Consider the following 21,363-nt stretch of genomic DNA (forward strand, 5'->3'; position numbering starts at 1 on the left):
AGCCTGGAGGGTAGTACTAATTTGAATGGTATGCCCTTTATTAGGCAGCTTCAGAACCTCCTTTAGGGCTCCCTGGAGGTTTGGATTGGCAGCTCAGAGGAAGAAGATGTTCTTAAAGAACAGTAGGGTTAGTTTGTTTGTGGACCAACAAATTTTCACAAAAACCAAAAGTACAGCGTTCGGACATTAGACTTTTCTGGCTAGTGAGCTTCTTAAAATAATTCTTAAACGTCAAGAAGTTCAGAGAGCACAGCCTGAAAAACGCTATGTTTAGAACATTTACTATTCACTGTAAAGTTAATGTTTCTGTTCTGAACAGCAGATAGCAGTGCCTTTATCTGGCATCTGTTAAGGAGTCTTCACTGCTAGTGATATGCTATATTCTATATTATTAAAGAGCAGTTAGATCAGAGTATATCCAGAATTGGAGGGAAGGAGAATAAGGAATGGGCTAAGTAATTCTTGAATTTCCTCTAAGCTTTAGAGGAATATAGTGCAGATAAGTTTTGTCCTTCTCTACAAAATGATTATTTACTTGAAAATAACCAATTAATTTAAAATTTATTATTATTCATTTGTTCCTTTACTGCATTATATTCTATAATTTATTGCAGGTAATAAAACGTGGACTTGTTCTTAAAATGTGGCCTTAAAATATAACGTGTAGTGGCAGAGTTAGGATGCTGATGTCGATTTATCATGACTGTAAGACAAAAAACTCATTTTCAGTCAAAAAGGGGGATAAATGTAAAAATTACTTTGAAAGCAAGATTTTCCATAGAGTTGTAGTTATTCAGTGGAGATACTGATACAAATAGGGGCTTTGCTGCCCAATTGGCATTCAGTTTGGTGTGTTTTTTTATGTCATATAGATTGGTTCAGTAGTGGCTGTATTTCAAAAATGCACCTCACTGTTTCTGTGAGTAATAGTACTTGTTCCATGACACTGACATTCAGTAGATCAAAAGCTATTTACTCTTATGTCACGTATTCCACAGTCTTGCCAGCACTGATAGAACTGACCTCTGAAAGAGTGAAAGATGTCTACAGACACAGAGTGGCCTCAAGCATCTCAGCAGTTCTAATTTAGCCATAGTCCATAACTTTGTGCACTTACTACCTTGCTTTTTCTAAACTGTTCTTTTCAATGTAAAGAAGAGTAAGGTGTGTTTCATACTTTTGTGTCATTATAGCCAGAGTGCAAATTAGATTGAGAGCTTGTATACAACTCTTGTAAGCTACACTGAAGTGGTATTATTTATTACACTGACAAAATCAAAACCTTAAAGTGACAATGATTGTAACTCATCCAACTGCAATGTGATGTACATTTCCTCTATTATGTACGAGTTTTGTGTTGTCTAACAATTACTGTCAGAAGAAAAGCCACATTATCAGTGGTGTTGTGCATCACAGGTCCTGCTAAAGTCAGTGAAGACCTTTTTACACAGAATGTCGTAAATCAAGAACCAAAATTTCTTTTTAGCAGGTCTCCCATATTTCCCATATTTTTTCTTGGGAAGCTCCAGTAGAACTAAGCTGTACTAAGCAGAACTAAGCTGTATAGTAAGCCAGAGTGTATGCTTCGAACACCGCACAGTCTGGCCATGGCGCATGGATGAGTAGACCCTAAAGGCCACAGAGGTGAGTCCAGAGCCTCAGATTTAGTGCACACATGCTGCACAGTCAGTCCCTGAAGTCTAAGCAGACATTTGTCTGAGATCTTCAGACATTGTGCTCAGAGATGCTGTTGCAACTGTCAGACAATGAGGAAACCCTACCACTTTTCCTTTTTTCCATCTGGACATAATTTCTAGATCAGGAGGGAGAGGGAATGGAAAGGAACCAGAAACAAACCTGTAATATCTGTGAAGTTGGGCAAAAAGGTGGCACCTTAATAAAATCAGGTAATAGCAGTTCTGTCAGAGCAGCTTTGTAGAAGAGTGTTGTTTTTACCCCAGAAGCCAGGACAGTTGCTGTCACTTCTAAAAAGCAGAGCCAACCCATATGGATCCTGTTAAAGACTCTAGTACTGAAGTACTAATGCTTAAGTTTTTTTTTTATCACAGGGAAAGTGGAGTTGAATAAAGGGCTGAGAGCTGTATACAATCTAATGCCACTGATGTGGACACCTGGATACTTGAATAGAGGCTTGCAAGTGATGGAGAACGTGGCTTCATTGTCAGGGGACAGCAAAATCTGCAAAGAAGCTGTAAGTATGAAGGCTATAACCCGCTTAACAGAGGAAATTTCATACAAGTCTAACTCCAATAAAAACTATGAATTCTGTGCCTTGCTAATGAGAAGAGGCCCAGAAATACTTCAGAGGACTTTGGAAGACAAGAGAAATAACATTTAGAACAGAACCACTGCTTCAGTTGATGAACCAGTGATTATGTTTACTGTCATGTCCTTGGGGATGTGTGTCTGTTACTGCCACAAACCATTTAAGTATGTTTCCTAAGCCTTCCCCTCTCTATAGAGACGCCTGGGTCTGTGTCACAGGAAGCACGTCTGTGGGGATGGGAAGACACCTTTGTTTCCTAAGCTTTTGAACTCACTCAGAGACATACGTCTTAGCAGTGAGGATGAAATACCACATCTTGTTCCTCTCCAGTCTAATTCCATGTATTCTGTGTCCTCTGAGATGATGTCCTGAGTGATACTGGTCCAAAAACAGTACAGACTGATATCTAGAAGGATTGTAGTGCCCTCAGTTGGGGAGGATGGATAGATTAGGTCCATTTGTGAGGCCAGCACTAGGGGACTTGGAACTTAGGAATGCTGTGGGCCATCAGGCTGATCCTGGAATCAGACAGTTTAGAAGGAGTAACGTAGGAAACCACCACCACATGAACTAGAGCATAGAAACAGCACTGAAGTGTCACTACCTTTTCTTGATACTCTTTCCTGAAGGTGTCTCTGGTGATGGGAGTCTCCCTTTTGCTGCCATCACTATTAGTCTTGCAGTCTCTGCATTTCCCTTGATAAACAAAGGCCAGGGTACTGCTCCTCAGATTCTCCTATCTATTGCTCCATGCTCAGAAGCAGCTCTGTGTGATACTGGGCCATGCAAGAAAGGAAGTATCACATATGCAACTTCCACCATTTTGATTTGCCTCTTCAGGTGTGTGGTTTGGGGGGTTTCCTCCGTAGTCAAAGTCTGAAGAACTCAGCCTAATATGCTTGTGATTTTTTTCTGCCTACAAACTCTAGACAAATAAAGGAACTCCTCAGCTTGGTGGGGATTGTTGATGAACATCCTGGTGTTGAAACAAGGCTGAGTCTGTGTCTGGTACATGTCCATCCTTCTGTGTACTGACACTGTAAAAATAGTAAACACTAGTAATATCTAGCACTGCTTTCTTCACAGAGACACTTTTTACTTTGTTCAGTGAACAACTAAGAACTTAAAAGGTTGTTACTGATTACTCACTACTGCTGCAAGTGTCTCTGTACAAATCCAGTAGTAAAGCCCAAAAAGCAGTGACCATGATAGCCACGCAGAAAATTCCCTGAAGAGATACTTGACCTCATTTAGATTTTAGGTAGCAGTATATAAACAATAGTGCAAGTCATGTAAGTTTCACCAAGCTGAGGACCAAGAGCAGGCTTGGATGGTTTATTATTATCAAAATAATTTTTCTCTAATGCATTTTTGTGACCTCAGTGCAGAAAGGAAAACAAGGAGAATATGTTGTTCCATATCCTTACCTGGTCTAAAGTAATTACAGTGTGCTGATTTGCATTATCTGGCCTTTTCTACCTAAATGGTCATTAATATTTTACTATTAAAATCCATAGAAGATATTTTAAATCACTATTTCCAACTAAAATGCAGTATTCCTAAGGGTGAAGGGCTAAGAGCACTGATCAGGTCAATAATGGGATCAGTCAGCTTCCACTGAATTCAGCAGCAGATATGATAGAAACAACCTCAAGTGCCATAGACCCTTTTTTCCTCCATAGTATCCCAGGCCTCTCTTGGGCAGGACTAGGTTGACCATTATTCTGTTCTCATAAGTCCATACCATAGCACTGAGAAGTGTGGGCTGTGTTGTAAATCATTGTCATTGCATGCCTGTATAATCAGTTACGTGAGAAAGACACAGCCCTGGGTTTGTGTCATGGTTTCAGCTCAGAGGGCAACTGAGTACCACACAACTGTTCACTCCCCCTTCCTCCCCAGTGCTGAGAAGAAGAAAATAAGAAAAGGCTTGGGGATTTGAAATAAGGACAGGGAGGGGTGAGTCACCCATTACGGTCATGGATAAAACACAGACTTGTTAGGGGAAGAAAAAAGAACATAAATTTGATACAGACCCTAACAACAACAACACATAACTGAGTAGGACAGTGAGAAGCATTGCCACATCTTGAGAACACCTTCCCCCCACCCCTCCCTTCTTCCCAGGCTCAGCTCTGCTCCCGATATCTCTACCTCCTCCCCGCACTGGCGCAGGGGCAGGGAATGGGGGGTGCAGTCAGTGCTGCTGCTTCTCCGTCTTGGGTGGGGGGAACTTCTGGAACTTTTTTACCCTGCTCCGGCGTGGTCCACCTCTCACAGGAGACAGTCCTCCACAACTTTTCTCCAGCTTGAGACCCTCCTGTGGGCCACAGCGCTTCCTGAGCTGCTCTGGCATGGGGCATCCCCGCATGTTCTAATCCTCTCAGTGCTGAACTACAACAGCGGGGGCTGCTTCTTCCCACAGGCTCCTGGCTGCCTCGGGCGTGGCCACCTTAAACATTGGGACCCATCCCCCCCAGACCATATGCCAGCACCTGCTCCACCATAGATCTCCATGGGTGGTGGTGCAGGGGGTGGCCCTGCCATCTCACCACGGGATACAGGGGGGTCTCTGCTCTGGCAAACCTCCCTGCCCTTTTCATCCTCCATTCTTCCACTGAACTCTGTGTTCACATAGATGTGGCAACTTCTCCTCACAACTCCCACTGCTCCTCCCAGATTCCCCTTCCTAAAGAAGTTCTCACAAAGGTGCAGCCACTGCTGCTTATTGGCTCAGTCCTGGTACAGAGGTGGGTCGGACTTGGAGCCCTGGAGGAGCTTTTGAGAAGCTTCTCACGGGGGCCACCGCTGTAGCCCCTCCCCTGCTACCAGAAACCCCACGGCTCACTCAAACCCAGGACAGTTTGCAAACTTGGTTCTTTTCCAACATGGAATATTATTTTCTGCCTGAATAAATGTTATCTGAAAGGGAGGTTTTCAAATGAACTTTTTTTAACTGTGAAGTTTTGGTGTAAACATTTTCAAGTGATTTGCCCAGTCATTATCTGTCACTTGCTTTTCTTTCAGGCTTTAAACTTCCATTCATTTCTGACTAGAAGGGTGTTTCTTTTCTCTCTGCCATTACTATCTTAGCAACATAATAGAAACACAATTTCAGTATTGTGATCTATGGTTTAACTATGAACAAGCAAGAAAAGTTCTGTTTTTTTAAATTGTCTGAGAAAGCCTCTAAATAAGTGTATGTATTTCCAAGCACATAGTTATTATTTCATTGCTTATTTCATCCTGTTTCAGTACGGCTAGTTTAAAGATTACATTTCAGTGTCAAGAATGTTATTTCAAATAAGCCTAATTTTTATTCCTATAGCGTTATGTACTTATGCTAGGAAAATGAAACTCTAAATATCAATATCCCATTTGCTTGGAGAAAGCATCACAAATTCAAAGGTTACACAGAGTTACTTCATCCTGTTGATAAACATTCAGAATTAGGATTCATGGAAGGATAACGGCTCTTTGCATTTGTAAAAGCTGAACTTTAAAATGCAGGCAACCTGCATCCAGTAATTCCAGTCACAGAGATCATGTTATTCCTAAAACTGCTGCAGCATCCATATAGCAGTTCCATCTTTTGTATCAATAATACATACAGAAATAATTTACCAAGTCCCTTAGTGAAGCTAATGTGTTCTTTTGACACAACTGCAATTAGATTAGGAAAGGGTGGTTCTTTTACTACCTGAGAAGACAAAAGCGTGAAGAGAACAAAGGTGTCACAGTTTAAAAATATACCTATGCCAATATATTATATACCTACATTTCCATTTTTCCTGTTAAAATATCATGCTAATGATAGGAATGAATGTTCCTGCTGCTGAACAGGTGATTTCCCTGCTTCTTTTCACCAAAGAGATATTGATGTACCAAAGAGGTAGAGAGATTATATTGTTCAAACATTCCACAGTAATATTTAGATGTATCTGTGATTGTGTATCATGCTAGTGCTGTTATCACTGTGACTACCATTCAGCATTAGTATTCATGGCTGGGTATCAGGCTAAGAGGAGATATTAGCCTAATGCCTGACAGATCTGCAAATACATCAGCATCTGAGTCATGGGAAGTTTTACTGTTGACAGGGGGTGGTAGAGTTGTTCTGTTGCAAGGATTTAATGTCAAACTTCAAAGGTCCCAAGTACAGTAAAAAGTTCTTCCAAAAATAAGTCCCGTTTCCTTTTAGAATTTGGTTTTCTTTTTATCGCACACAGACGTCATCTCAAAATCCATGGTAACTCATGAAGTTGTTTGTAAATGTGACAGCAGTGTTACTCAGATTGTATTTCCAAACTGTTTATGCTGACGATGACAAATGTGATTGTTCAGATTGATGCTCTGGAGACCGTTTTGCAGTCTGCCCTTGAAGCAAAACCTGATCCAGAATCATCTGAAGAAGTCAAGGAATTAGAGCAAAAGTTGCAGTGTACAGAATCAGAAGAAACAGAGCAGTCTAAAGCACCTGAGTACTACAGCCGTTTCAAGGTAAGAGAATTTAGTTTATCTAAATATTCTAAGCTGTAGTAGATCTCCAAAATATATACTAGAAAATAAATATGCTGGCTTGTTATGGCTAGTAGACTGACACCCCTTCAGACCATTAGAAGTCCTACCTGGCATTTTTGAAACTGATGTCACTTTTACATTTTCACTTCTTCAAACAGGAAGCAGCAGCCTATAAAGGCGTAAATGCTCAAGGCTACTTGTCTTTTGTCTGTCTGCTGGGATTTTATCTTCACTTTTCATACATCAAAATGATAAACTGTGGAAGTGGTATGTCATTAGACATCCATTATCTGACCTTGTGTGGGTTCTTGCTCGTTAAAATAAATTGTAATAGGCATGAGACCATCCTGAATTTATTGTCTGTTTGTGTATGTTATGATTAAGTAGGAATGTTGTATTCCATACTTTCAGTCTGGGGAATTAAGTAAGGCTGATTCCCATCCCTTTTATCTTTAGGTTGTCACGCTGATGATAACAACACAAAACACAAACGGTTGTTCATTAGGGCATAGCTATATAATGAGAGCATTTTATTTGATCATCTCATAGCTTTATAGCGAGCTTGTAATTTTATAATTTCTGATTTGTGCTGTGGTAAAAATCAAATACTCCAGGTTGAAACTAATCTGGTTTATAGTTATATATATAGCAATACTTTTCCCATAGCCCATCACTTTCCGTTGTTGCTGCCACGACCTTGGACAGTTATTCTGAATACAGACTATTGTTCTTCTAAAGAAATTTCAACAGTTAAAATACTATTATCCTATGATTTCATCTCACATCCACACTTCCTTTCTTTTAATTTTTATTTACATAAATTACTTGCCACTAATCTTTAGATATTAGGCACTTAGAACTTTTTAATTAAAGTGTTTGCGAATCAGTGGGTGCTCAGCATGTGATAATCAATGCCTGGATGAATAACAGTGAATTAGGTAAACACAAGTGCCCTTTGAAGGAAGGAGTGAGACATTTTTATGAGTCTCTCATTGTCTATCAGTTGTCTAGCCTTGAAAAATAACGCAGAGTGCTCAAAACAAGGCCTAAATGTCAAATTGGGGACAGACTAATGCCAAGAGGGTAGTTTTCTTCTCACCTCAACCTTTCCACAAGTTCCATAATTAACCCCACTTCAGACATTACCTGGTGTGGCAGTGAGTGCCCTGACTTTTAGCCAACAAACTACAGTCCCAATGCTTAGCTCTAAGCTGTCACCAGAAGAGTCTGAATATCAGACAGACATATTCCTCATTGTGAAGTCTAGGCATCCAACAGTAATTTATATGTAAATAAGCCACAATTTCTGGTTGTCTGGATGAGAAAAAGAGCTCTCAAGTCAGAATGCCATTTCAGCTAAGCCTGAAAGAGGTCTCAGATTCTTCTCTCAAATCAGTTAGGCCAGCATCAGCCAGTCTTCCCAGCCTAACCCCGGGACACCTGCAGGCATAATTCACAGGTCAGAGAAGTTCACTAGAAATCCATACAAGTCTGAGGGAAGGTGGCAGCTCTGAAGCAACCTGGTGGTGTTGACATTCACAGCTTCTCTCCCAGCACAGATCATCTGCCTCTCGTGTGATATAACCCCAACACAGGATTTGCACTTCTGCTGCTGAAAACAATTCGGTTGCACTTTGTCCAGCCCTGAATTAGGCAGCACATCCCAGTCTTTCTCCTTGAGCTCAAAACCAATTGCTTGTCTCCATCTTGCCCTGTTCTCTTTCACAAGTCATACACCTAGGTATGAAAAGAAGAGCATGTGGATTTGCTCCAGTCATACAGTTCCTGTCTAGAACTGCAGCTTGTTCTGAATGGCTTTTATACACATACTTGGACTTCATGCCTTATACCAGCCTTCAGAACAGCCATTTATGGATGTACCTGAAAAAGTGTAACAGATAAAAATAGTAACAGATATGATGTGTAAGAGGCAGCATGTCCTTCACTTCCACCAAAACAAACAGGACTTGAGGGCATTTGGCTCTTTCCAGATAAAGCATTTAGAGCTGTAATTTAGACTTTCTGTCTGATACTGTCATTCATGTTGTAATTACCAGTTTTCAGATCCTTATGCTGAGGCTAACTGCTCAGGACAGTGTTCTTCAGGCAGTTCCTTCCATCTGTGTCAGTGATCAGTGGGCAAGCATTTCATCACATAAATGCTGGGAACACCCTCTCTAAAAGCAGTACTCCTTCTCTAACTGCCTGCATACAGAGCCCTGGAGACTGCTTATAAAAATCAGTGATTCAGCCACTTAAGAATGTGCCCTTTTGGTACCTGTAGGACATAGAGCCTGCTGCTTTCCTAAATTATTTTCACAAATGTATCACAGCAAAGCAGGGGAGATACCAAAGGTCAGTGGTAAAAGCAGTGACTTAGGAGGGAAGTCCTGCTAGTTTCCAGTTTGTTGCCTTTCTGTAGTTCAATTTCATACTGCTTAGGTTTAGTGCGTAAACCCCCTCTTCAGTACATCCTTGGTAGTGGTTAGTAGGGAGAGTCTGAAGGATCTCAACCAGTTCTATTTAAACTAAATACCTAATCTATAAAGATCAGTATAGCTGTCCAGTTCCTTCCCCAGACTAAAGTTCTACAGTCTCTTCATGTTTCTCACTGATGCATCGTATACTTACTGACATGTCAACCAAAATAGAGATGAATACTGCTAAATATTACTGAGTTTGGTTTTAATCCATTAGCTTCAAAGCCTTCGGTTTTGTTTTCACTCTTTATCACATCAAAAAACAGACAGACCCAAATACCCAAGCCCCTCAGACCTGCATGCTTAGCATTTTAAAGAGTCTTTAATCTGCAGTCTGTCCAATTCAAACCTTCTGGGGTCTGGCAAAACATAACAAAGCCTGCAGTTGTGTCAGCTAAGGCAGTGAGAAGTGGAGAGGCATCAGAGGGGAAATCATAGTTCCCTGCATAAGAAAGGAGAGCCTCAAGACAGGAGCTGAGTGGCAGTGCCTTTGCAGATTATTGCCAGCATGGGGTGGGGTAAGAGGAGCACTGTGGGCCAGCAGCACAGCACGAAAGTTTACAGCCATAACTGGAAGTCCAGACATCTGCATAGCCCCAGAATTCCTGTTTTGTTTGGGGGTGAATGTTCTCCGTGTCTTCTTTCCATCAACCTGCAATACAGAACAGTAGGCTTTATTCAGATGTCCTAGGAAAGAAGCATGGATGTACCTTTCTTTAGGACACATACTTCAGTTAAAAATTTCTGCAAATGCTGGGCTCAGTAAAATGTTTTATTTAAAAGAACAATCAGGAAAGTGTGTTGCTACCTAATGAATGAGCAAGGGATGAAGAATCTGCCAGTGCCATGTCATCTTTCTCCCCCAGGAAACTTCCATGGTTGTGTATCTGCACTTTTAAGGCAATTAATCAGATTGTTAGTGAGCCATCAGGCTAAAGATTCCAGAAAGCCAGAAATAGTATCAGTGGATGAGTCAACATCTTAAGTGAATTAACATTTTGTGCTGCATGAAATCTAAACAAGCTGAAGAAAGAAATACTGCAGTTTCTTACTGAAGCTCTGCTCTTAGTTTCAGTGTAGAATATCCCTGAAAAAATATCCCTTGTTTTACCACTTTTGTACAGTTTGTGTAGGCATAGTCAAGCCTCAGATCACAGTAACTGTTGGGAAGAAAAATCCTGTGAGTTACTTAGTATGCCATTAGCTGGAGAGCATTTAAAGTGATTTGCATCTGTTGGGAGGGGTGCTAATGCAGGCATCATGGAGCAAATCATTCAATCAGTTTTGAGATAAGACACAAAAACAAGGTGTTTAGATTATATTTATTGTAGTTGACTGATCAGCTCATCTTTGTTAATACCAAAAAACTGAACTTTGAAAAATAAAGAGAATGTCAATGGTTAATGAAAAGGAAACTTCATTGTTTTAGTCTTACTGCTCAAAAGATGTATTTTAGATGTTAGCATTTTAAGAAATGGTAACAGCTACCACAGTTGAAACACTTTGCTGGGACAAAATACTTACTTGGCCTGTATGGCCCAGCTAATAGATTCAAACAGTGATGTATTGGTTGTTATAGGGAAGTATTTTGTGGCTGATGTTTTGTGACTGACTGGCTCTCTCCTCACTCCCCACCACATCCCTTTTTATGACAGGAGCTGTACTCTAAGCTGCATTCACTTGGCAAGGTTGAATCTGAAAGCCTGTTAACCCTGACCACCCAACTTGTCAAGGAAAAGCTGCCAGCGTGTGAAGTGGAAGACATTGCAAAACATGAACAGAAGCTAAAGGAGTGGGAGCAAGAACAAGCGCTTCTCATTGAGAGAGAAAGAGAGTGGAAAGAAAAGGCGAAGCAGGAAATGGAAGCTAGGAAGCTAGCTAAAGAATCTGCTTAGTACTGGAACTCAAAGACTAGCATAGTGATATGCATTCCTTTGTCAGGGAACTGAAGTTCTCACCATTATTAATATTTCACTTAAATCCTGCTCCAAGTGTGACTATATGTGACTGCTATATGCAAAATAAACTTTTCCCATTTTGCCTGTTTCTTGAAGTAAAGCACATGTGGTTTAGAAATCTTCATTCTGTATGGGATATATTTTCCTCCCACCATCAGCTAGGCAGGGGGTGGGATGGAGGCAACACAATGAGACAAAGGCATAAAAAGTAGCTTGCCTGTGATAAAAGCTGTAGAGGGTGGAAGGAACAAAGAAGAGGGAAGAATTTCAAACACAAGTTGTTTCAGTAGGGGTTTCTCACAGGAAAGAATGCCTTGGCTACTCAGAACTTCAGACACTAAGAGGATTAACGTATATTGATTGCTTTTTTTTTCTCAACCCATTTGGAAAATTCAGGCTACTATACATGGAGTTGGAAGCCTAACTTTAGACTTCAAACTGCTTTTAAAGAGTTTTAGCCTAGCGAGTTAGCCCTTGTACATGCACTCAGATATGCCTTCCCTGTAAGGAAGGTAGAAATTTCTGAGTTTACTGGTGTTTGCTCTGCACCATTTTTAAGGTCAGTAGGAACACACTCACAATCACCTCAGCACACACCGAGGGGCCTCATACTACAGTGCAGTTTCCTTTTATATTCTGGGTGCTATTTCATGGAGTTTCTGACCTAATTCCCTTGTCTCAGCTGTGTACATTGTCCCGTGCCCCATTCTTCAGATTAGTAAAACAATGTAGCTGTTCACACAGAGCACGGGGAAGGGGCAAGGGAGAAAAGGATCATAGTGCATTGGTTGTGGGATGCATCAGCTTGCATCCCTGCTTACATTCCCTGTCACTGCCAAATCTCATCAGCTGCAGCCAGCGACTTTGCAGCTCATGGCAGGGCAAGTGCCCTGAAAACAGGCAGACCCTAGCAACAGCTCTGCTGCATTTCAGCTTGTTAAGGCAACAAGTGTTGGTTGTCTTGCTGTGCTTTACCACAGGGTCTGATAAGCATTTCTGGTTTTATTATTTATCATCACTGCCTAGTCTTACAGTGATAAAACTCACATCACAAACTCACTGTAAATCCAGTGAGAACACACTGCAAATCCGTGGAGTGAACTTGTTTTAAGTATAGGAAAGCATCTTAGCCGCATACACCAAATACCTCTTATTCCCAGAAAATGCACTCCGCCTTATTGTTCTTTCACATTCAGGAACTTGGCAGTAAGGTCCTTCACCCCATCTCGTCAGGAAGTCCCATAGTTTCTCCCATACTGAAGTCAGAGAGCGCTGTCTCCAGGTAAGTGGATGATTTTGTGACTTGGCCTGACTGAACCAGCAGTGGACTTCTCTGGGCAATTTTTCTCAAGTCTCCTGAAGTTTTTTTTGCCTTTCTTGGTCTAACTGCTTTCTGATTACTAGGAGAAGTTAGCCTTAAGGGAGAGTAGGAGGCCAAACACACTCTTAACAATTTCCTTAAAACTGGTGGCTTTAAAGAGGTCATCACTCCTAGTCCATCCACAGGAGAAGAAAGTGTCCCTTCCCTGACCATGTATTTCAGTTTTTCAGTGTCAGAACATACGGAGTACCTCCAAAGGCTCACAGTCACTCCTGCATCCTGATTTGTTTCTTGGCTTCTCAACAGACACCACCTCTCCTGGGATCTTCTCTGCATCACCACAGTTTTAAGTCCTTCCTTGCAGACACAAGGCCTCTAGCCACTGCAGCTGCTGATCCTGTTGCTTAAGAGACACTGCTTGGCTAGGCCACAATGGGTACTGCCACATTTCTCCTCGTATCTTGTTAGCATCTGTTTCTTGGCAGCCCACGAAGCCTGTTTCTGTCCGCACCTCCACCCTCCCTCCTCCTGCTCGGTAGTTACGCCAGGCTGCTAATGATAATTGAGCTCAGCCAGCTTCCCCACCCCCGCCACGGCTCGCTCCAACAGCATGCACGCTTCTCTTCCCCCGCAACTAAACCCCCTTCCCTACAGTTATTTAGACTTAACTATTACAGCAATACGAGGGGGAAAAAAAAAAAAAAAAAAAAAAAAAAAGCCAAACCTCTGAGTAGCCTGTTAATTAACATTACAGGTTGCCTCCTTGTTTTACTGTGGGTTTGAATGCTCTGAGCCCAGTCCAAAGCCAGACAGCTGTAGATGATAGAACCTTTCTCTGCCTTCACCTGAATCTCCTCCCATATCCCCTCTGCCCGTAGGGGATATTCTCACAACCCAGTGAGCACTTCCTCACTAGGACACTCTCAAGCTTTTTGAAATGTTGCTGCTCTTTGCTGCACTGTCTTCAGACAGCTGCCTCAACCTTTCTGTGTGCGTATGGGACTGGTGAAATATTTACTGGCGGGGACAGACCGATTTTTTTCTTGATAGTAACACTATCTCCTTTTTTTTGAATCACCTCCTAGAAATGTTCCTTCACATCCTGTTTTCATTTGTAACTACAGCTGTGATTTGGATTAAAGCTATTGTGTTTTTTCCCTTGTCAGTATATTTCCAAATTACAAGACTGCATCTTTCCTCATAAAAGTTTTTGAGTAATCTCTCTGCTCATTATCCTCCACAGTCACTGAGCTGTGCATGCAAATACAGTGACCAGCAGCCTAAGTAATACCTGCCTGGGCTAACACTTAACAGCACAGCATTGCCAGACTTGTACATGCTAGGCAGCATTAACAGATCCCTTTTCACCCAGATGTGGGAGAGCCCCTTCACTCAACAATACTAGCCAAAAGGAACAGAATCCAGTACAAATGCAAAGCCTGTTTGGTATGTTGACATGAATTCAGCTGCTGTTAGGAGAAAAAAACAGCACATCAAACCTTAAAGCTCTTCCTTTACATTAAAAAAAAGCAGCTTCCCAATTCAAATCCATGGCAGACATCAAATATGCTGCTGCTGAGGCAAGCAAATATGTAACTCTTCCTCCTTCAAGTGTCACTGGCAGAACACTTCCAGCAAAGCACTGAAGGTCATTATCCATTATTCACAAGAGGAAAATTACATATTTATGCCCTTACAGCTCAACTAAATGTTGCCTGAAGCCTTGCACAGATGGGCCCTATTTATGCTAACACCTGACCTTACCAAGATAAGGTTACTAGATGCTCTCAGACCTGGTCAGACACTGTCCTACACACAACACTGGTATCAAGCCCCTTCATTCAGCTTCAGGCACCTGCTCCCCCCACCAGCGGCCTGTCCCAGCTGCTTGCCTGCCTGTCCCAGGACTCTCTGGTCACCCTAAAACTGAGAGACCAGGACAATGATCTACTACGGCTACAGGTGGTGCAAAATGGGTTTCTGACCTAAGCAGCCATCACTGTTGCTGAGACAGGCAAGAGACACCCCGGGCGGGGGCACACATTAGCAAGTGTTCTCTCTTCCCCCACCTCCTCAGGAAGCTGGAGTCATAGTTACAAAAGGGATTTGCACCCTCGACTGAGGGATGCAAGATGTGGTCCATCCAATTCTGCAAGTACTGCTGCTGCTGTTTATGTAGAAACTACAACTGAACCTTGAAAAATGTATTTCTAGTGAGTATTTGAGCACATCTGTGGAAAGAAAAATTAAGTTTACCTTCCCAGAAATTTAATGATAGGAAATGCTGAGATGAGGACAAGGCTCTTTGTAGCAGAGAAACTACTGCTGGTGTAAGTGGCAAACAACCTGAACTTGGGACAGTGACTTAAAACAGAACTGGAGAGTGAAGTATAGGCCAAGAATTAGCAGCAAAACATTAATTCAAGAGTAGCTTCAGATACTAAATGTGATAGAAAACTGTGCCATCTACCTTCTGGCAATCTCGCCATGGACATTATATATATATCTATATATATATCTTTCAGTAATCACAAAGTTGTCACTGAACTCAGCTAGCAATTGCATAGCACCAAGCCTGTTGCTGCTTTTAAACCTTTTTGGTAAACTCAAGTCCACTCAACCCACTCTAAATTGCAGATGCCCCAGGCACAGAAGTAGCATTAGAGCCCCAACTGACAAGCATATTAGATTATCAGGACAAAATTCAGCTTTCAATATATCTTGTTTAGTACAAATTCTGTGAATTCCTCCCTTGAATGAATTGGGAAAGAAACTTTCAAGCCTGTTCTGGTCCTTACACATGGTAACTGCTGCTATAATTACATCGTTGGAAACGGTAAACTTCCTGGAAGTACTGACTTGCACTCTGGGTGATTCATATTAAGTATTTAAGTGGCTCAGTGGTTCGGTTTACCTTCAGCTCTTTAAGATAAGAAAGTAAGACGGCTGAGCTGAGATAAAATGAGATTTGTAAAGGCTCAGAATTAATTTCTGGACCTTAACAGGTATACAGGGTGTAACCTCAGTGTATATAGACATTGTAACATATATTTGGCGTTCTTTGTATTAGCACATAAGTTCCTTCTATTTCACTTACCATCTCTGTATAGTTCACAAGCAGAGGTGATGGGCCAAGCTGCAGTATGATGTGTAAATCATGGTGTGCAATTGTTTTGGCAGTGAAGCTGGCAGCAGATGCAGTCAACCTCCACCCCTGCCTTGCCAGCTATTCACAATCGGACAGGTAATGCTGGAGTTGTTGAACTGCAGAGGAGCAGCTACATCAAGTGGTAAGGACCCATGAGAACCAGTGAACAGAGCTTGTGCACACAGCACCTGCTGATTTAATCCTCTGTATTTTATTTCTGGTGGAAATGATACTGAGCATCCAGTCAAAAACCAGCAAATCCTCTGATAAGCTGAGGGCGCTCAGCATTACTCAGCCTCTGGTGGTTTGGGGCTGAATCTGAAGAAAGCACGCACAGCACAAAAGAGGACAGTGCCCTGGGGGCTTCATGCTAGTGTGGACTGGTTATGTCTGTGGGAGATGAAAGTAGGGACCACAGCAGTAGGCAGTGGTCAAAAGCTGTTCACTGAGTAAAGGACATGGGCAATGCTCCTGTAACAGAAGTACCATGTGTCCAGAGACACCCTCGAGAAAGCCAAGGAGCTTTGCTGCAATTCTGAGAATGAGCTGGATCAATGAAATGTCACCATGGCTATTACTCAAGAGACCCCTGGACACCTCTTTTCATCCCGTCATAGGAACTATGAAAAGCTACAATTTCCTCTCAACCACACAACACTAGAAGTCAGTATTAAGCAGTCTCCAGGTCTACGATGCCACAAGACAGGTCTCTCATTTTAGATAGACAAAAAAAGTCTGAGGGACTATAATTTTCCCATGCCATTTGAAATACTTCATTAGTTGACTGAATTTGTTCCTTAATGACACTAGTGGAAATAAAATTTATCCTCCTCAGCAGCTATGTTGAAGAAAGCAGCTTTCATAATGACATCTGGAAGCAGCAAGACAAATGCTCCAGCCTCAGGCTGGCCTGATCCATGGGTACCATGGGTGGTCCCACCTGTCCAGACCCAGAGCTTCATCCTGCAATGTCCTGTCCAGACCCAGAGCTTCATGTCTGCTTTGCACAATCATTTTAATGTATTTTAAGAAACATCAGGCTATTGTACCACAACAGCTCAAAAAACCTTGATGTAGACATATGTAGGATTATACTTGAGATGCAAGATTTGCAGCAGTTGACTTCCCTCATCTGGTCTTTGTTTTTTTCTACTTTGCCACGTTTGGCTCAATTCAAGCCAAGCACAGTATCTCTTATTAATGTCATTAGAAGTTAAAAATGAAACCTTAGGTGTTGCAGAGGGATAAGGGCCCACAAAAAAAACCTGCTCTCTGAGGGTGAAGGAAATCCCACAGGGTCACTGCTTCTCCTAGGAACGAGCACCCTTTGCTCCCTGCTGCCCCAGCCTTTATCTGCTTTCATGTCACTACCATCTTGCCGAGCTAAAAAACATAAACCTTGACTGCTGCACCTCACCATGGCAGGCATTGTAGCGGCAAGAAAAACTACAGAGGCAGAAAGCCTGATCTTCCAGCATCCCTTTAATAGCAGTAGGGGAAAAGTCTTACGTTTATAAAGTAAAAAACTAAACAGAGTAATAAAACTAAACTGAGAGCCCAGCTTCCCCAAATGCTCTATCCATTCTCATGGGGATTACTGGGCAGCAGCGGTCAGGAAGAGTCTATGGCCACTGGATACAACCTGCACACTCTTGTTAAACTGCAACAACTTTGGAAAAGATGTCTTTTCCATGCCAGGGTGGGCTCAGTTTGATGTAACTTTATTGAGTATCATCTCTGACACAGGCCCTTGAATGTGTACTTGCTGAAAATGAGGTGTTTTCTCATGCTGCTGAGGGATACAGAAATGAGAACAACAAAAAGAAGCCACATCATGGTACATCATGGTAATGTTTTACACCACAAGAGATAAAAATAATCTTTTGCATTTATTTTCCAATTTCTAAATAGATATTGGTTCTTATCTAGTATTTAAATAGTCATTCATCTTCTGAGAAAAAACCCCATATAGTAGGTAATCATGATTGAAGGAAAGGGAAAACTTAAAAATACGTACATACACAAAGACAAGAAACATGTCAACACCAATTTACCACTTTTGTATTTTATTGTGGAACCGAGTTTGTTTCCTTTACATCAAATATCCTCAATGGAAGAGGGGATATTGCACACAAATATCATAAAAGCACTACATATTACTTTCACTGGAAACTAATTTTCTACATTAGATATGACTGGATAGAATAGAAGTGATGCAAGATTATAAGACATAATACCATACACAGCTGCAGACTGACACAAACACCATTCAGAACAAGAGAGAGGAGGTGTGTGAGGTGCTTCTCAGCCAGCAACAAGACTGTTTCTTTCCATAGTTTGAAAGATAACGGCTGCATGCAAATGTGTGAAAACATATTTCAGATGTCCTCTTTTACAGTTGTGGTCACAGCCCAGTCTTGAACAGGTAGCTCCTGCCATCTGGAGCTCCTAGCTAGTCTAGTGCAGAGAAGCTGCTTTTTTAGTTCTTTTTTTTTTTTTTTTTTCTTTCTATATTTTTATACCATTGTTTTATTTAGTTACTTAATTTTTTTAGATTTTTTTGTAAAGTCACGACAAACAGACTTCTTTCTTTTTTTTATTTTAAATAGCAAACATTTTTAAACCAGGTGAATAATATAATTGCATTCTAAGAAATGCTTACCCCTAGTTTCTTTTAGTGTTTTGTTCAATTACTAAGTGAAAAGATGAAAGTTTAGTTTCTTTCAAGTGGAAACATATTTTTTCCTTTTCTAATAAATCCAGACCAACAAAATTACTGTTTCTCTCAAAACATCATTACTGAGCAAGAACCTCTGGTGACAGATGAACAAAGAGAAGCATATGACAGAAATGTCCCAAATGCACAGTAAGCGCTCTTTGGCGCCGACTTGCTTCTTGCAGGAGGGATTGAAAATTCAATTAACAAATTGATTAATTCTTAGTAAATAGTACCAGAACTCTCCTAAAATGCATAAGCTATCGTAGACAATTAAAAAAACCCACATTCATATACACAGTTATCGCCATTCACCACAGTAGGTAAAGTAAGTAAAAAAAATCAGAAGTGATTTCTATGAAAGATGGGGTGAAAATAGAGGTCAATGAAGACAAACCCACCACAGGACTTTGAAAAGGCATGCAAGAGAGGCCCTGTCCAAGTTCAGAAGTGGGGTGGGATCCCCAAAGTTAATTCTTCATTGAATCACATGAAGCAGTATAATAATAGCATAAAGATCATGACTGGAGATGCTGTTATGAGTAATTCCATCATTTAAATGGAGTGTCCTTTACACTCAGATATTGAATCTTTATAATTAATCAATAACAAACCATGCTCCTAGAAATCTATGCTGATCAACAGCACTCATCATTAATGTACACGGTACATTTTGATGACTGTTACACTAAACTAATTGTGTAGTACTAGGACTAGCACAGTTAGATTAGTTTGACAGGCAGGAAAGACATTAAGGGCAAGAGGAGCTAATGGAGGAGTTCGTTGCTGTGTTGCACCCAGGCACCATTGCCATTTGAAAGGGAATGGATGGAACAGGCATTACAATACCTCAGAATAGCCAGACTGGGGTTTTAACATTCTTGTAGCAGCAAAAAAGCGAATGTACATTTTAAGATCAGCTGTAATGGTCTAATTATTATTATTATTTTAAAAGTAGAACAAATGAGTGAGCCATCACAAACTTGCTTGGGGAGACTTAAGGCTTGATTCCAATTTCATTTACAGTAGGACCAAATTAACTTCCCTGACTGTAGTGAAATTGCTCCTGATTCATAGGAGTAAGTGGCATAAGTGAGATTAGTCTCAGGACCACTGCTGTACTTAAAACAGATTTTCTACCAAAGCAGAGATACAGACCATTTCAGATATTGTCAGAAAATCAGAAAATCTGTTCCCACCCACTCAAAAAGTTTGAAATCTGACCTATAAGAAAGTAGACAAAGCAGAAATAATTATAGAAATAGTACAACTATTCTGCCAAACATTTTGCCTATAGTTTTGTAGACTATGTATTACTAAAGCAATTTTAAGTGAATGATTATGAGCCTAGCAAACATGCTTGTTTTCAGAATGCATTTCCATTTGCCTTTTGTGCCATAGTCATTCTGAGTTATTCTCAATGACTTAAAATGTATAGCAATAAATAAAACAGCATTGCTAGAGATACCTGAAAAAAAGAGAAACATTAAAAATAAATCAAAACCCCCAACTACTGACAAACAGTAATTCACAGCATTAAATGGGCCTCAGGAGCCCACACTTAAAGGACCCTAAAGCAGTATTAAAAAAACCCTCATAAAAATTAGGAGTGCAAACATATACCTATTAAACAAAAATATCCTAACAATGTAAAATTGAAATAAATTAGAAGTAAAGAAAATAAAATGAGGTCATAGTTCACTACATTGTGAAACTTAATACCAGTCATAATGGTGAATCATACAGACCAGCCCATATCTCCATTCTGGAGGCCTATACACCCTCTTTAAATTCAGATTTGCAAACCATTCTACAATGTAACATGATTTTTTTTAACTGGGGTAAAACTTCTGAGACTAAAAATTCCAAACTGTCTCAAATCACAGAACAGTGATGTTGTTCTGCAATCAGTCTAGAGAAGGAAAGGAAGGAGGACAGGAGGGAAAGGAAAGGAAGCATAAAAGAAGAGGCAAGAAAAGGAAGAGGAAAGGAAGAAGAAAGGAAGAGTAGGAGTAGAGAGGAGGAAATAGGAAATGGAAAGAGGAGAGGAGAGGAGAGGAGAGGAGAGGAGAGGAGAGGAGAGGAGAGGAGAGGAGAGGAGAGGAGAGGAGAGGAGAGGAGAGGAGAGGAGAGGAGAGGAGAGGAGAGGAGAGGAGAGGAGAGGAGAGGAGAGGAGAGGAGAGGAGAGGAGAGGAGAGGAGAGGAGAGGAGAGGAGAGGAGAGGAGAGGAGAGGAGAGGAGAGGAGAGGAGAGGAGAGGAGAGGAGAGGAGAGGAGAGGAGAGGAGAGGAGAGGAGAGGAGAGGAGAGGAGAGGAGAGGAGAGGAGAGGAGAGGAGAGGAGAGGAGAGGAGAGGAGAGGAGAGGAGAGGAGAGGAGAGGAGAGGAGAGGAGAGGAGAAAGGACTTATTTTAACTTATTGCTTATTCTATCTTTTTTCAAGATCTTGTGATGGTTGAGAATATAGGTTACACCCTTGTAAGAATTGAGCAATCAACTTTTAAAATCCCATTTTCTGTCATCATCAATAGATTAATTTTACTACCAGGGTGCCCTTCCAGCCCCCACTACCCAAAAGGTATTGGAAGTTTACTATTTTCAATAAATTTTACCTCAATATCCATTCTCACTAAAACCTTAAACAACATTATTCATTTATCTTATAAAACTACTAAAAAAATTGCCTTCACCTGAAAAATTTTTCTTTGCATTTTCCTGTAAATGAAAATGTTTGTTAAAAAGTCATCTATTAAAAGTTCACACAGCACTAAAAAAAAGGTTTCTGTACATTTGTTCCCATATTCACTCTTAAATTAAACAAATAAAATAAGGTATGACAAAGGAAGGTTGAATACTGTACAGACTTGCAGGTAACCTTTTTCATCATTCTGAATGTTTCACTAAGTTTTGTAACTCTGATACTGGACACCACTTC

At 41.0% G+C, this 21,363-nt stretch overlaps 1 protein-coding gene across 2 annotated transcripts in view; it reads left to right on the top strand.

Moving 5' to 3' along the window:
• The window catches only part of MRPS27 (mitochondrial ribosomal protein S27), a 48,570-nt gene extending 37,224 nt beyond the window's left edge, over window positions 1-11,346 (top strand). For both annotated transcript variants that reach the window (XM_033008692.2, XM_042804567.1), the window contains exons 9-11: window positions 2,070-2,212; window positions 6,632-6,787; window positions 10,944-11,346. In XM_033008692.2, the coding sequence (XP_032864583.1) occupies window positions 2,070-2,212; window positions 6,632-6,787; window positions 10,944-11,183 (539 nt within the window). In that variant the 3' untranslated portion in view covers window positions 11,184-11,346. The remainder of the gene's footprint in view (window positions 1-2,069; window positions 2,213-6,631; window positions 6,788-10,943) is intronic.
• The last annotated feature ends 10,017 nt before the right edge of the window (window positions 11,347-21,363 follow it).

Source organism: Tyto alba, unplaced genomic scaffold (assembly GCF_018691265.1).
Source record: "Tyto alba isolate M040663 unplaced genomic scaffold, T.alba_DEE_v4.0 Super-Scaffold_42, whole genome shotgun sequence".
Lineage (NCBI taxonomy): Eukaryota > Metazoa > Chordata > Aves > Strigiformes > Tytonidae > Tyto > Tyto alba.